A 17,237-nucleotide genomic window follows, 5' to 3' on the forward strand; every position below is an offset into this window, starting at 1 on the left:
AACAAAACAAAACAAAACAACTAAAACAGAACAAATTGGTAGTTTCCAGAGGAGGGGGGTGGGTGCGTGAAATAAGTGAAGGAGGTCAAAAGGTACAAACTTCCAGTTATAAAATAAATAAATCATGGGAATGTAATGTACAGCATGGTGACTATAGTTAATAATACTGTATTGCATATTTGAAAGCTGCTAAGAGAATAGATCTTGAATGTTCTCATAAGAAAAAAATTTTTGTAACTATGTGTGGCAACAAATGTTAACTAAACTTATTGTGGTGATCACTGTGCAATATACAGGAATATTGGATCATTATATTTTACACCTGAAACTAACATGTCAAATATGCCTCAATTTTAAAAAAAGAAAATTTATAAACATTCATTTTTTTTTCTGGATTCAACATTTTCTTTTTGCTCCCTAATGGGTCTTTTTGTATACTTCCTATGGTAAATTTGTCCCACTTTAGAAGCAACTGCTCTAATCTATGGTGGTAATCAGAAAACTCTCTAAGCTTCTTCTTTACTATTCAGGAGCATTTTCTACTTCTGAGATAAGTGATAAATGAGTTATACAAAAGCACTTAAAATTCTCTGATATAATAGTATATACATGTTTGCTTGTTTTCCACTTTCTCCACCAAAAGGTAAATTCTGTGAGGGTTTGGACTTTGTCCTTTTTATTCTCCACTGGTATCTACTGTACCTAGAACATTATCTGGGAAACATTCTTGTGTCACTGTGCCCAGATATATGACTTCTAATTATAGGCACCAGCATAGAGAAGCTGAACAAGCAAGTGTAAAACAATATTTGTGAAGTTGATGGTATTTCTAACATGTCCATATCACACTTGAAAGAACAGATGGTCATCTATTCTGCCTCCTAGAGGGTTGACATTTGTTAAGGTTTGAACACAAGGGTAGACCCTAAAAACCAAGCCCTATGATACCTGGCCCCCTAATTTACTATTACTAGAATTTACTATTGAGCTCTCAAGGGAAGATCCTGGATCTCATTACTGGGATTCTATTCTATCACAGGGAAAAAATGGCTTTCTTTAAAAAAAAAAAAAAAAAAAAAAGGACAGTAAGAACAGAACCTAGGCTAACAGAAATCTAATGTGTGTAGATCACGAATAAAATCCTACAATCCTTAATAACACTTGGCTGTAGTGTGTCGGGACAACATTGTGTTCAGAAACCACAAAGAAGTTAAATGCCATGCAGTGAGGTGCTTTGATGCTTCCTTCATTTAGCTATCTTATTTGGAGGACCTGAGAAACCTGCCTTACAATAATGTAGTCTTCTCTGTGGTACTTAAAGACTTGTGTGGCAGAAAGACCTTTGTGCATTTCACCAGAAAGCTGATAATAATTCCCATAAAATAACATTGCATGTTTTACTGAAATTAAGAATATACCAGCTTATTTTTTTAAAAAACTATAATTCATACTATTAGTATTCTAAGGTTAAATAATACAAAAATGATTTAAGAATTGAGAGGGTTTTTTTTTTAAATTTTTTACCTTTAACCATTCTTGTTGGAGTTGATCCCATTCAGATAAAGAATCCCAGAGCAATTGTTTGAGCTTCAATTCAGCACTAACTTCTTCCAAAGCTTCAAACTTGGGCACTTCTACCTTTTAAAATATAATAAGCAAAATGTACTAGTTAATTTTCTGATATAGAGATCTTATGTTATCTTCCTTTCAGTAATTTTTGATACAGTGACACCTTAGCAGAATATGGGTGGGACCTAAATGGGAAACGAAAAGGAGAGACAGAAACAATGAAAAAACAAATCACAAAACCCCATGTATATTCAGATTTCTATTTGAGTGACAAAATATAATTCTTTATATTTCCTTAGAACTTAGAAATTTTCCAAAGACACAAATATTACAAGAATGCTAAGGGCATTCTTTCTCAAGTTGGATCATACATGTATATACCTGTCTGGTCTATTGGGTAAACAGATGAGTCTTTAGAGGCAATGATATCCTTTAGGGCTTATATCTTAGATGATAGAAGAGGGAGAGAATGTTTGTGTGGTAGTTGGTGGAGGGAATGGGGAGATTAGAGATGGAGCAAACAGCCTAGTTTCTCACCTATTTCTAACCCAGTGGACTGTATATGAACCCTAGACAGAGAAAGGTTACAAGAAAATCTGAAGAAGCTATTTTCATGCCTTGGAGGTGGGAAAATCTCCAGGAAGTTGGTTGCATAGAAACTGTGAGCTTTGCAATAAGCTGGGGCTTTAAACATTCCATACAACAGCAGCAAAATACACATTCTTTTCAAGTGCATGCAGAACATTCCCCAGGATAGATCATATGATAGGCCACAAAACAAATCTTAACAAGTTTAAGAAGTCTGAAATCATATTATCTTTTCCAGCCACAATGGTATGAAAATAGAAATCAACAACAAGAGGAAAGCTGGAAATTTTACAAATATTTGGAAACTAAACACCACACTCCTGAACAACCAATGGGTTATAGAGGAAATCAAAGGGAAATAAAAATAAATATCTTGAAACAAATGAAAATGGAAACACAGCACACCAAAACCTATGAGATGCTGCAAAAGTAGTTCTGAGAGGGAAGTTTATAGTAATAAATGGATATATTAAGAAAATAGAAAGATCTCAAATAAACAACTTGACTTTACACAACAAAGAGCTAGAAAAGGAGAACAAGCTAAGCCCAGAGTTAGCAGAAGAAAGGAAATAACAAGGATCAGAGTGGAAAAAAAAATAGAGAACAGAAAAGCAATAGAAAAGATCAATGAAACTAAGAGCTTTTTTTTCTGGAAAGATAAACAAACCTTTAGCTAGACTAAGAAAAAAATAGAGATGATTCAAGGAAATAAAATCAGAAATGAAAGAGGAGACATTAAAATTTACACCTCAGGGGGACCTTCAAGATGGCAGAGGAGTAAGACGTGCAGATCACCTTCCTCCCCACAAATACATCAAAAATACATCTACATGTGGAACAACTCATACAAAACACCTACTGAACATTGGCAGAAGACATCGGACTTCCCAAAAGGTGAGAAACTCCTCACGTACCCGGGTAGGGCAAAAGAAAAAAGACAAAACAGAGACAAAAGAATTGGGACGGGACCTGCACCTCTGGGAGGGAGCTGTGAAGGAGGAAAAGTTTCCACACACTAGGAAACCCCTTCACTGGTGGAGACGGGGCATGGGATGGGAGGAAGCTTTGGAGCCACAGAGGAGAGCACAGCAACAGGGGTGCAGAGGCCAAAGTGGAGAGATTTCTGCACAGAGGATCAGTGCTGACCAGCACTCACCAGCCTGAGAGGTTTGTCTGCTCATGCGCTGGGGTGGGTGGGGGCTGGGAGCTGAGGCTTGGGCTTTCAGGATCAGATCCCAGGGAGAGGACGGGGGTTGGCTGTGTGAACACAGGCTGAAGGGGGCTAGTGTGCCACAGCTAGCCAGGAGGGAGTCTGGGAAAAAGTCTGGGACTACCTAAGATGCAAGAGACCATTGTTTTGGGGTGCACGAGGAGAGGGGATTCAAAGCACTGCCTAAATGAGCTCCAGAGATGGGCAAGAGCTGCGGCTATCAATGCAGACCCCAGAGATGGGCATGAAACACTAGGGCTGCTGCTGCAGCCACCAAGAAGCCTGTGTACAAGAACAGGTCACTATCCACACCTCCCCTCCTGGGAGCCTGTGCAACCCGCCACTGCCAGGGTCTGGTGATCAAGGGACAACTTCCCCGGGAGAACACACGTCATGCCTCAGGCTGGTGCAACATCAGGCAGGCCTCTGCCACCACAGGCTTGCCCTGCATTCTGTACCCCTCCCTCCCGCAGGCCTGAGTGAGCCAGAGCCCCCTAATCAGCCGCTCCTTTAACCTCCTCCTGTCTGGGCAAAGAACAGATGCCAGAGGGTGACCTACATGCAGAGGTGGGGCCAAATCCAAAACTGAACCCCAGGAGCTGTGGGAACAAAGAAGAGAAAGGGAAATTTCTCCATGCAGCCTCAGGAGCAGTGGATTAAATCTCCACAATCAACTTGATGTATGCTGCATTTGTGGAATACCTGAATAAATAACAAATCATCCCATATTTGAGGCAGTGGACTTTGAGAGCAAATGTAGACTTGGGGTTTGCTTTCTGCATCTACTTTATTTCTGGTTTTATGTTTATCTTAGTTTAGTATATAGAGCTTACTATCATTAGATTTGTTTATTGATTTGGTTGCTCTCTTCCTTTGTTTTTCATACATATATATTTTTTCCAATTTCTCTTTTTGTGAGTGTGTATCTGTATGCTTTGGAGATTTAGTCTGTATAGGTTTGCTTTTACCATTTGTCCTAGGGTTCTGTCTGTTTGACATTTTTTTTCCTTTAGTATAGGTTTTAGTGCTTCTTTTCATAGGTGGATTTGTTTATTGCTTTGGTTGCTCTCTTCTTTATTTAATTTTAAAAATTTTAATAATTGAAAAAATTTTTTTATTTTAATAACATTATTTTATTTTCTTTTTCTTGCTTTCTTTCTTTCTTTTCTCCATTTTCTTCTGAGCCAGGTGGCTGACAGTGTCTTGGTCCTCTGGCTGGGTGTCAGGCATGAGGCTCTGTGGTGGGAGAGCCGAGTCAGAACACTGGACCCCCAGAGACCTCCCGGCCCCATTTAATATCAATCAGCAAAAGCACTCCCAGAGATCTCTGTCTCAACGCTAAGAACCAGCTCCACTCGATGACCAGCAAGCTCCAGTGTTGGACACCCAATGCCAAACAACTAGCAAGACAGGAACACAACACCACCCATTAGCAGAGAGGCTGCCTAAAATCATAGTAAGTTCACAGACACCCCAAAACACACAACAGGACATGGTCCTGCTCACCAGAAAGACAAGATCCAGCCTCATCCACCAGAACACAGGCACCAATCCCCTCTACCAGGAAGCCTACACAGCCAACTGAACCAACCTTACCCACTGGGGGCAGACACCAAAAACAATGGGAACTATGAACCAGCAGCCTGTGAAAAGGAGACCCCAAATGCAGTAAGTTAAGCAAAATGAGAAGAGAGAGAAATACACAGCAGTTGAAGGAGCAAGATAAAACCCCACCAGACCAAATAAATGAAGAGGAAATAGGCAGTCTACCCGAAAAAGAATTCAGAGTAAAAATAGTAAAGATGATCCAAAGTCTTGGAAATAGAATGGAGAAAATAAAAGAAAGGTTTAACAAGGACTTAGAAAAACTAAAGAGCAAACAGAGACTGATGAACAACACAATAAATGAAATTAAAAATTCTCTAGAAGGAATCAATAGCAGAATAACTGAGGCAGAAGAATGGATAAGTGACCTGGAAGATAAAATAGTGGAAATAACTACTGTAGAGCAGAATAAAGAAAAAAGAATGAAAAGAATTGAGAACAGTCTCAGAGACCTCTGGGACAACATTAAATGCATCAACATGCGAATTATAAGGGTCCCAGAAGAAGAAGAGAAAAAAAAAAGGGACTGAGAAAACATTTGAAGAGATTAGAGTTGAAACTTCCTTAATATGGGAAAGAAAATAGTCAGTCAAGTCCAGGAAGTGCAGAGAGTCCCATAAAGGATAAATCCAAGGAGAAACACGCCAAGGCACATATTAATCAAACTATCAAAAATTAAATACAAAGAAAAATATTAAAAGCAGCAAGGGAAAAGCAACAAATAACATACAAGGGAATCCCCATAAGGTTAACAGCTGATCTTTCAGCAGAAACTCTGCAAGTCAAAAGGGAGTGGCAGGACATATTTAAAATGATGAAAGGGAAAAACCTACAACCAAGATTACTCTACCCAGCAAGGATCTCATTCAGATTCAATGGAGAAATTAAGACCTTTACAGACAAGCAAAAGCTAAGAGAATTCAGCACTACCAAACCAGCTTTACAACAAATGCTAAAGGAACTTCTCTGGTCAAGAAACACAAGAGAAGGAAAAGACCTACAATAACAAAGCCAAAACAATTAAGAAAATGGTAATAGGAACATACATATAGATAAATACCTTAAATGTAAATGGATTAAATGCTCCAACCAAAAGACATAGACTGGCTGAATGGATAAAAAAACAAGACCTGTATATATGCTGTCTACAAGAGACCCACGTCAGACCTAGGGACACATACCAACTGAAAGTCAGGGGAAGGAAGAAGACATTCCATGCAAATGGAAATGTAAATAAAGCTGGAGTAGCAATTCTCATATCAGAGAAAATAGACTTTAAAATAAAGACTATTACAAGAGACAAAGAAGGACACTACATAATGATCAAGGGATCAAGCCAAGAAGAAGATATAACAATTGTAAATATTTATGCAGCCAACATAGGAGCAACTCAATACACAAGGCAAACGCTAACAGCCATAAAAGGGGAAATCGACAGTAACACAATGACGGTAGTGGACTTTAACACCCCACTTTTACCAATGGACAGATAATCCAAAATGAAAATAAATAAACACAAGCTTTAAAGGACACATTTAAAAAGATGGACTTGGGGCTTCCCTGGTGGCGCAGTGGTTGAGAATCTGCCTGCTAATGCAGGGGACATGGGTTCGAGCCCTGGTCTGGGAAGATCCCACATGCTGTGGAGCAACTAGGTCCATGAGCCACAACTACTGAGCCTGCGTGTCTGGAGCCTGTGCTCCGCAAAAAGAGAGGCTGTGATAGTGAAAGGCTCGTGCACCGCGATGAAGAGTGGCCGCCACTTGCCACAACTAGAGAAAGCCCTCGCACAGAAATAAAGACCCAACACAGCCAAAAATAAATAAATAAATAAATAAATTAATTGAAAAAAAAATATGGACTTAATTGATATTTATAGGACATTCCATCCAAAAACAAAACAATACACTTTCTTCTCAAGTGCTCATGGAACATTCTCCAGGATAGATCATACCTTGGGTCACAAATCAAGCCTTGGAAAATTTAAGAAAATTGAAATCATATCAAGGATCTTTTCTGACCACAAAACTATGAGACTAGATATCAATTACAGGAAAAAATCTGTAAAAAATACAAACCCATGGAGGGTAAACAATACACGACTAAATACCCAAGAGATCACTGAAGAAACCAAAGAGGCAATCAAAAAATACCTAGAAACAAATGACAATGAAAACATGATGACCCAAAACCTATGGTATGCAGTGAAAGCAGTTCTAAGAGGGAAGTTTATAGCAATACAATCCTACCTCAAGAAACAAGAAAAACCTCAAATAAACAACCTAACCTTATACCTAAAGGAACTAGAGAAAGAAGAGCAAACGAAAGCCAAAGTTAGCAGAAGGAAAGAAATCATAAAGATCAGATCAGAAATAAATGAAAAAGAAATGAAGGAAATGATAGCAAAGATCAATAAATCTAAAAGCTGTTTCTTTGAAAAGATAAACAAAATTGATAAACCATTAGCCAGACTCATCAAGAAAAAAAGGGAGAAGACTCAAATCAATAGAATTAGAAATGACAAAGGAGAAGCAACAAATGACACTGCAGAAATACAAAGGATCATGAGAGATTACTACAAGCAACTATATGCCATAAAATGGACAACCTGGAAGAAATGGACAAATTCTTAGAAAAGCACAACCTTCTGAGACTGAACCAGGAAGAAATAGAAAATATAAACAGACCAATCACAAGCACTGAAATTGAAACTGATTAAAAAATCTTCCAACAAACAAAAGCCCAGGACCAGATGGCTTCACAGGCAAATTCTATCAAACATTTAGAGAAGAGCTAACACCTGTCTTTCTCAAACTCTTCCAAATTATAGCAGAGGGAGGAACACTCCCAAACTCATTCGATGATGCCACCATCACCCTGATACCAAAAGCAGACAAAATGTCACAAAAAAAGAAAATTACAGGCCAATATCACTGATGAACATTAATGCAAAATTCCTCAACAAAATACTAGCAAACAGAATCTAACAGCACATTAAAAGGATCATACACCACGATCAAGTAGGGTTTATCCCAGGAATGAAAGGATTCATCAATATATGCAAATCAAAAATGTGATAAACCATATTAACAAATTGAAGAATAAAAACCATATGATCATCTCAATAGATGCAGAAAAAGATTTCAACAAAATTGAACATCCATTTATGATAAAAACCCTCCAGAAAGTAGGCATAGGTAACTTACCTCAACATAATAAAGGCCAGATATGACAAACCCACAGCCAACATCGTTCTCAATGGTGAAAAACTGAAACCATTTCCACTAAGATCAGCAAAAAGACAAGGTTGTCCACTCTCACCACTATTATTCAACATCGTTTTGGAAGTTTTAGCCACAGCAATCAGAGAAGAAAAAGAAATAAAAGGAATCCAAATTGGAAAAGAAGAAGTAAAGCTGTCACTGTTTGCAGATGACATGATACTATACATAGAGAATCCTAAAGATGCTACCAGAAAACTACTAGAGCTAATAAATGAATTTGGTAAAGTAGCAGGATACAAAACTAATGCACAGAAATCTCTTGCAATCCTATACACCAATGATGAAAAATCTGAAAGAGAAATGAAGGAAACATTCCCATTTACCATTGCAACAAAAAGAATAAAATACCTAGGAATAAACCTACCTAAGGAGACAAAAGACCTGTATGCAGAAAACTATAAGACACTGATGAAAGAAATTCAAGATGATACAAACAGATGGAGAGATATACCATGTTCTTGGATTGGAAGAATCAACATTGTGAAAATGACTGTACTACCCAAAGCAACGAACAGATTAAATGGAATCCCCATCAAACTACTAATGGCATTTTTCACAGAACTAGAACCAAAAATTTCACAATATGTATGGAAACAAAAATGATCCCAAACAGCCAAAGCAATCCTGAGAAAGAAAAACGGAGCTGGAGGGAGCAGCCTCCCAGACTTCAGACTATACTACAAAGCTACAGTAATCAAGACAGTGTGGTACTGGCACAAAAACAGAAATATAGATCAATGGAACAGGATAGAAAGCCCAGAGATAAACCCACGCACATATAGTCACCTTATCTTTGATAAAGGAGGCAAGGATATACAATGGAGAAAAGACAGCCTCTTCAATAAGTGGTGCTGGGAAAATTGGACAGCTACATGTAAAAGTATGAAATGTGAACACTCCCTAACACCATACACAAAAATAAACTCAAAATGGATGAAAGACTTAAATGTAAGGCCAGACACTATAAAACTCTTAGAGGAAAACATAGGTAGACCACTTTATGACATAAATCACAGCAAGATCCTTTTTGACCCACCTCCTAGAGAAATGGAAATAAAAACAAAAATAAACAAATGGGACCTAAGGAAACTTAAAAGCTTTTGCACAGCAAAGGAAACCATAAACAAGACAACAGACAACCCTCAGAATGGGTGAAAATATTTGCAAATGAAGCAACTGACAAAGGATTAATCTCCAAAATATACAAGCAATTCATGCAGCTCAATATCAAAAAACGAACAACCCAATCCAAAAATGGGCAGAAGACCTAAATAGACATTTCTCCAAAGAAGATATACAGATTGCCAACAAACACATGAAAGGATGCTCAACATCAGTAATCATTAGAGAAATGCAAATCAAAACTACAGTGTGGTATCACCTCACACCAGTCAGAATGGCCATCATCAAAAATCTACAAATAAATGCTGGAGAAGGTGTGGAGAAAAGGGAACCCTCTTGCACTGTTGGTGGGAATGTAAATTGATACAGCCACTATGGAGAACAGTATGGAGGTTCCTTAAAATCTAAGAGTAGAACTGCTGTACGACCCAGCAATGCCACTACTGGGCATATACCCTGAGAAAACCATAATTCAAAAAGAGTCATGTACCACAATGCTCATTGCAGCTCTATTTACAATAGCCATGACATGGAAGTAACCTAAGTGTCCTTCGACAGATGAATGGATAAAGAAGTTGTGACATATATATATAATGGAATATTACTCAGGCATAAAAAGAAATGACATTGAGTTATTTGTAGTGAGGTGGATGGACCTAGAGTCTGTCATACAGAGTGAAGTAAGTCAGAAAGAGAAAAACAAATACCGTATGCTAACACATATATATGGAATCTTAAAAAAAAAAGGGGGGGGGGTTTGAAGAACCTAGGGGCAGACAGGAATAAAGACACAGACATAGAGAATGGACTTGTGGACACGGGGAGGGGTAAGAGTAAGCTGGGATGAAGTGAGAGAGTGGCATGGACATATATACACTAACAAATGTAAAAGAAATAGCTAGTGGGAAGCAGCCACATAGCACAGGGAGATCAGCTCGGTACTTTTTGTCTACCTAGAGGGGTGGAATAGGGAGCGTGGGAGGGAGAGGCAAGAGGGAGGGGATATGGGGATATATGTATAGCTGATTCACTTTGTTTTACAGCAGAAACTAACATACCACTGTAAAGTAATTATAATCCAATAAAGATGCTAAAAAAAAACTTACATCTCAGAAATACATATGATCATAAGAGACTCCTCTGAATAAGTATATGCCAATAAATTGTATACCTTTGAAGAAATGCATAAATTGCTAGAAACATATTGCCCACCAAGACTGAATCAGGAAGAAATAGAAAATCTGAACAGACCAATAAGGAGTAAGGAGATTGAATGAATAATCAAAAACCTCCCAGCACAGAAAAGCCCAGGACCAGATGACTTCACTGGTAAATTTTACCAAACATTGGGGGGAGAAAAAAGAATTAACGCCAATATTTCGCAAACTTTTCCAAAAAAATTGAAGAGGTGGGAACACTTCCAAACTCATTTTACAAGGCTAGCATTACCGGACATTAGGGATCTAGCCTTGACTTCATTAAGAATTAGAGATGATTTCCTAGGCCAGTTAGGCCTTCACTCCTATCCTGCTAATGACTGAGAGCTGCAGAGGAAGGTTGATATGAGGTGATCCTAAAGGATCGTAAAGTATAGATATGGAACGTGGAAGGAGGGAGACAGTTCTATTTAAGGCTCTGGCTCAAGCAATGCTATTCTTTCTGACCCAAGAGTGCCCACCTGTTAGTTATAGCCTTTTTAAAAAAAAATTAATTAATTTATTTATTTTGGCTGTGTTGGGTCTTTGTTTCTGTGCGAGGGCTTTCTCTAGTTGCGGCAAGCGGGGGCCACTCTTCATTGTGGTGCGCAGGCCTCTCACTATCGCGGCCTCTCTTGTTGCAGAGCACAGGCTCCAGACACGTAGGCTCAGTAGTTGTGGTTCACGGGCCCAGTTGCTCCACGGAATGTGGGATCTTCCCAGACCAGGGCTCGAACCCGTGTCCCCTGCATTGGCAGGCGGATTCTTAACCACTGCGCCACCAGGGAAGTCCTAGTTATAGCCTTTTATCAAGCAATATTTCCGCCACAGCTCCCTTCCTACTGCATACTTTCCTGTCTTACAGGTCAGTTAAATAATATGGGAAAAACTTTGAACCCTAATTCTCTCATGCACAAACCTCCTGCCTCAAGTATTGTACCAGTTGCATTGTCTAGTGCCAGGTCATTATTTTGCAGGTTGCTCCACCAAGCCCTGGGATCTGGAGTGGACACTCAGAGCCCTCAGACCACTTTCTGGCCATCCATTTGGGGCTATGGAAGAGATAGGTGCATCCCCATGTGAGGTCCATGCACTCCTCTGAAACTTTTGGGGAACTGATTAACCCTTCCCTCATTGCTGGTGGCCCTCTGGTTTTGATCCTAGGAATCTTTTCTATTTTCTTTTCTTTTTGGTCTCTCTAATAGCTGTTCAGAGCACTTATATCTCTCATTCATTTCTCTTCATTTTTTTGAGGCATATCTTTTAGCTTTTTATACCTACCCTTTTTGGATCCATCTTTGCCCTGGCTTAGCCAAATTCTCTTCTTTCATCAAACTGGCACATCAAACCAGGGCAAATTAGGCAATATTGATGGAATCATAATACACACATGAATGTAAAAGAAACTTGAATATTATTTAAGAAAGAATAGAGGGGTTTTAATTGACCACATTTAAAAATTCACATCCATTTTAACATAGAAACTACAGTCCCTGGTCTGAGGGTTTGTCTATAATTCATAATTACTTTTTAATGAGAAAGATATTTTATCTCACATGTGTACTAATCTTTAAACACTTCAAAGGCAGAGAACACGTCATATTTTGTATTTCAGATTGTTCCAGCACAGCGACTAGCACATAGGTGTCCAAACATTGAATATTTACAGTCACATTATTGAAAATACGTATGCATCAATGCCATTTCTATGCACATATTTTAGAAACAGATGTGTAGAGCTGTCATTACCTTAAAATTCTTCTGATACAATTTATATTGAAATGCACGTTTTTGAAGATCATCTAGAACTGACTGCAGATCATTCAACATGACATGTACTTTGTCTTGGTCGGCATTAATATCCAAAATCTGTGGATCCTGTAAAATTAAGATAGGTTTTGATTACTCGTTCCTATTTTTTGATGTATACCATCAAATTAAATGAATTAATAAACGTTTTCAAAAAATATGTCTTCTAATTCTCTTTTCAATCTAATTTTTAGAAAATATATTAAAATGATTGCTTTTTTAACTTAAAGCAATGCATATACATTGTAAAAATTACAGAAATGTATAAAGAAGTAGCTTGGGGATAATATTGCTTTTAAAGACTACCTAATACATTTTCCCTCATCTGTTTTCATTTATTACATTTGTTTCAGCTAACGTGACTTCAGGTAAGGAGAGGTGAATACAATATGGAAAAGAAAGAAGAAAATATGATATAAGGAAAATTATCATTTTACAATAAAGGAATGATTACAATTTATGGGGCTTTCCTAGTGGCTCAGTGGTTAAGAATCTGCCTGCCAATGCAGGGGACACAGGTTCGATCCCTGGTCCAGGAAGATCCCGCATGCCACGGAGCAACTAAGCCCATGGGCCACAACTACTGAGCCTGTGTGCCTAGGACCCATGCTCCTCAACAAGAGAAGCCACCACAATGAGAAGACTGCACACCACAGTGAAGAGTAGTCCCTGCTCGCTGAAACTAGAGAAAGCCTGCACGCAGCAATGAAGACCCAATGCAGCCAAAAAAAAAAAAAAGGGAATGATTACAATTTACAATAAAGGTATGATTCTATTTAATTGAAGTTCATAAATAGGCAAAACCAATTTATGGCTTTAGAATTCAGGGTAGTGGCTGCCTTTGGAGAGGAAGGAAGGGTTAGTGACTGGGGAGACACTAAGGATAGCAATAGCAATAGTTCTTGGCCTCAGCAGTGGACACATGGATGTGTTCACTTTCTGATAACTCACTGAGTTGTACACTTATTACAGTTATGTACAGCTTTCTCTGTGCAAAAATACAAAAATACTTCAATACAAAAGTAAAAACAGAGATAGCCTCATCCACCAGAGGGCAGACAGCAGAAGCAAGAAGAACTACAATTCTGCAGCCTATGGAACGAAAACCACATTCACAGAAAGACAGACAAAATGAAAAGGCAGAGGATATGTACCAGATGAAGGAACAAGATAAAACCCCAGAAAAACAACTAAATGAAGTGGAGATAGGCAACCTTCCAGAAAAAGAATTCAGAATAATGATAGTGAAAATGATCTAGGACCTCAGAAAAAGAATGGAGGGAAAGATAGAGAAGATGAAAGAAACGTTTAACAAAGACTTAGAAGAATGAAAGAACAAACAAACAGAGATGAACAATACAATAACTGAAATGAAAAATACACTAGAAGCAATCAATAGTGGAATAACTGAGGCAGAAGAACGGATACGTGACCTGGAAGACAGAATGGTGGAATTCACTGCTGCGGAATAGAAGAAAGAAAAAAAAAAGAAAAGAAATAAAGACAGACTAAGAGGCCTCTGGGACAACATTAAAAACACAAATATTCGCAGTATAGGGGTCCCAGAAGGAGAAGAGAGAGAGAAAGGACCCGAGAAAATATTTGAGGAGATTATAGTTGAAAACTTCCCTAACATGGGAAAGGAAATAGCCACCCAAGTCCAGGAAGTGCAGAGAGTCCCAGGCAGGATAAACCCAAGGAGAAACATGCCGAGACACATAGTAATCAAATTGACAAAAATTAAAAACAGAGAAAAATTATTAAAAGACACAAGGGAAAAATGACAAATAACATACAGGGAATTCCCATACGGTTAACAGTGGATTTCTTAGCAGAAACTCTACAAGCCAGAAGGGAGAGGCATGATATGTTTAAAGAAGTGAAAGGGAAGAACCTACAACCAAGATTACTCTAACTGGCAAGGATCTCATTCAGAATCACTGGAGAAATCAAAAGCTTTAGAGACAAACAAAAGCTAAAAGAATTCAGCATCACCAAACCAGATCTACAACAAATGGTAAAGAAACTTCTCTATTAAGAAAAATGGTAATAGGAACATACATATCAATAATCTCCTTAAATGTGAATGGATTAAATGTTCCAACCAAAAGTCACAGGCTCACTGAATGGATACAAAAACAAGACCCATATATATGCTGTCTACAACAGATCCACTTCAGACCTAGGGACACATACAGACTGAAAGTGAGGGGATGGAAAAAGATATTCCATGCAAATGGAAATCAAAAGAAAGCTGGGGTAGCAATTCTCATATCAGACAAAATAGACTTTAAAATAAAGACTATTATAAGAAACAAGGAAGAACACTACATAATGATCAAGGGATCAATCCAAGAAGAAGATATAACAATTGTAAATATTTATGCAGCCAACATAGGAGTATCTCAATACATAAGGCAAACGCTAACAGCCATAACAGGGGAAATCGATAGTAACACAATAATAGTAGGGGGCTTTAACACCCCACTTTCACCAATGGAAAAATCATCCAAAATGAAAATAAATAAGGAAACACAAGCTTTAAAGGACACATTAAACAAAATGGACTTAATTGATATTTATAGGACATTCCATCCCAAAACAACAGAATACAATTTTTTCTCAAGCACTCATGGAACATTCTCCAGGATAGATCACATCTTGGGTCACAAATCAAGCCTTGGTAAATTTAAGAAAACTGAAATCATATCAAGCATCTTTTACAACCACAACACTATGAGATTAGAAATCAATTACAGGAAAAACACGTAAAAAACACAAACACATGGAGACTAAATGATACACTACTAAATAACCAAGAGATCACTGAAGAAATCAAAGAGGAAATCAAAAAATACTTAGAGACAAATGACAATGAAAACGTGAAAATCTAAAACCTATGGAATGCAGCAAAAGCAGGTCTAAGAGGGAAGTTTGTAGCAGTACATTCCTACCTCAAGAAACAAGAAAAATCTCAAATAAACAGTCTAACCTTACACCTAAAGGAACTAGAGAAAGAAAAACAAACAAAACCCAAAATTAGTAGAAGGAAAGAAATCATAAAGATCAGAGCAGAAATAAATGAAATAGAAACAAAGAAAACAATAGCAAAGATCAATAAAACTAAAAGCTGCTTCATTGAGAAGATAAACAAAATTGATAAACCTTTAGTCAGACTCATCAAGAAAAAGAGGGAGAGGACTCAAATCAATAATATTAGAGATGAAAAAGGAGAAGTTACAACAGACACCGCAGAAATACAAAGCATTCTAAGAGACTACTACAAGGAACTCTATGCCAATAAAATGGACAACCTGGAAGAAATGGACAAATTCTTAGAAAGGTATAAGCTTCCAAGACTGAACCAGGAAGAAATAGAAAATATGAACAGACCAATCACACGTAATGAAATTGACACTGTGATTAAAAATCTTCCAACAAACAAAAGTCCAGGACCAGATGGCTTCACAGGTGAATTCTATCAAACATTTAGAGAAGAGCTAACACCCATCCTTCTCAAACTCTTCCAAAAAATTGCAGAGGAAGGAACACTCCCAAACTCATTCTATGAGGCCACCATCACCCTGATACAAAAACCAGACACAGATTCTAGAAAAAAAGAAAAATTACAGACCAATATCACTGACGAATATAGATGCAAAAATCCTCAACAAAATACTAGCAAACAGAATCCAACAACACATTAAAAGGATCATACACCATGATCAAGTGGGATTTATCTCAGGATGCAAGGATTCTTCAATATATGGAAATCAATCGATGTGATACACCATATTAACAGACTGAAGAATAAAAACCATATGATCATCTCAATAGATGTAGAAAAAGCTTTTGACAAAATTCAACACCCATGTATGATAAAAACTCTCCAGAAAGTGGGCACAGAGGGAACCTACCTCAACATAATAAAGGCCATATACGACAAACCCACAGCAAACATCATTCTCAATGGTGAAAAACTGAAAGCATTTCCTCTAGGATCAGGACCAAGACAAGGGTGTCCACTGTTGCCATTATTATTCAAGATAGTTTTGGAATTCCTAGCCACGGCAATCAGAGAAGAAAAAGAAAAAAAAGGAATACAAATTGGAAAAGTAAAAGTAAAACTATCACTGTTTGTAGATAACATGATACTATACATAGATAATCCTAAAGATGCCACCAGAAAACTACTAGAGCTAATCAATGAATTTAGTAAAGTTGCAGGATACCAAATTAATGCACAGAAATCTCTTGCATTCCTATACACTAACAATGAAAGATCAGAAAGAGAAATTAAGGAAACAATCCCATTCACCATTGCAACAAAAAGAATAAAATACCTAAGGATAAACCTACCTAAGGAGGTCAAGACCTGTACTCAGAAAACTATATGACACTGATGAAAGAAATCAAAGATGACACAAACAGATGGAGAGATATACCATGTTCTTGGATTGGAAGAATCAATATTATGAAAATGACTGTACTACCCAAAGCAATCTACAGATTCAATGTAATCCCTATCAAACTACCAATGGCATTTTTCACAGAACAAAAAAATCTTAAAATTTGTATGGAGACACAAAAGACCCTGAATAGCCAAAGCAATCTTGAGGGCAAAAAAAGGAGCTAGAGGACTTCAGACTATACTACAAAGCTACAGTAATCAAGACAATATGGTACTGGCGCAAAAACAGAAATATAGACCAATGGAACAGGATAGAAAGCCCAGAGATAAACCCACGCATCTATGGTCAACTAATCTATGACAAAGGAGGCAAGGATATACAATGGAGAAAAGACCATCTCTTCAATAAGTGTTGCTGGGAAAACTGGACAGCTACATGTAAA

General features: G+C 37.7%; 1 protein-coding gene across 1 annotated transcript in view; it reads right to left on the minus strand.

Moving 5' to 3' along the window:
* DNAH6 (dynein axonemal heavy chain 6) overlaps window positions 1–17,237 on the minus strand; it is a 304,153-nt gene that overhangs the window by 204,342 nt on the left and 82,574 nt on the right. The window contains exons 15-16 of the mRNA XM_057558258.1: window positions 12,324–12,452; window positions 1,525–1,638 (exon numbers count right to left, since the gene is read on the minus strand). Of these exons, the coding sequence (XP_057414241.1) occupies window positions 1,525–1,638; window positions 12,324–12,452 (243 nt within the window). The remainder of the gene's footprint in view (window positions 1–1,524; window positions 1,639–12,323; window positions 12,453–17,237) is intronic.

Source organism: Balaenoptera acutorostrata, chromosome 12 (assembly GCF_949987535.1).
Source record: "Balaenoptera acutorostrata chromosome 12, mBalAcu1.1, whole genome shotgun sequence".
NCBI classification, from domain to species: domain Eukaryota; kingdom Metazoa; phylum Chordata; class Mammalia; order Artiodactyla; family Balaenopteridae; genus Balaenoptera; species Balaenoptera acutorostrata.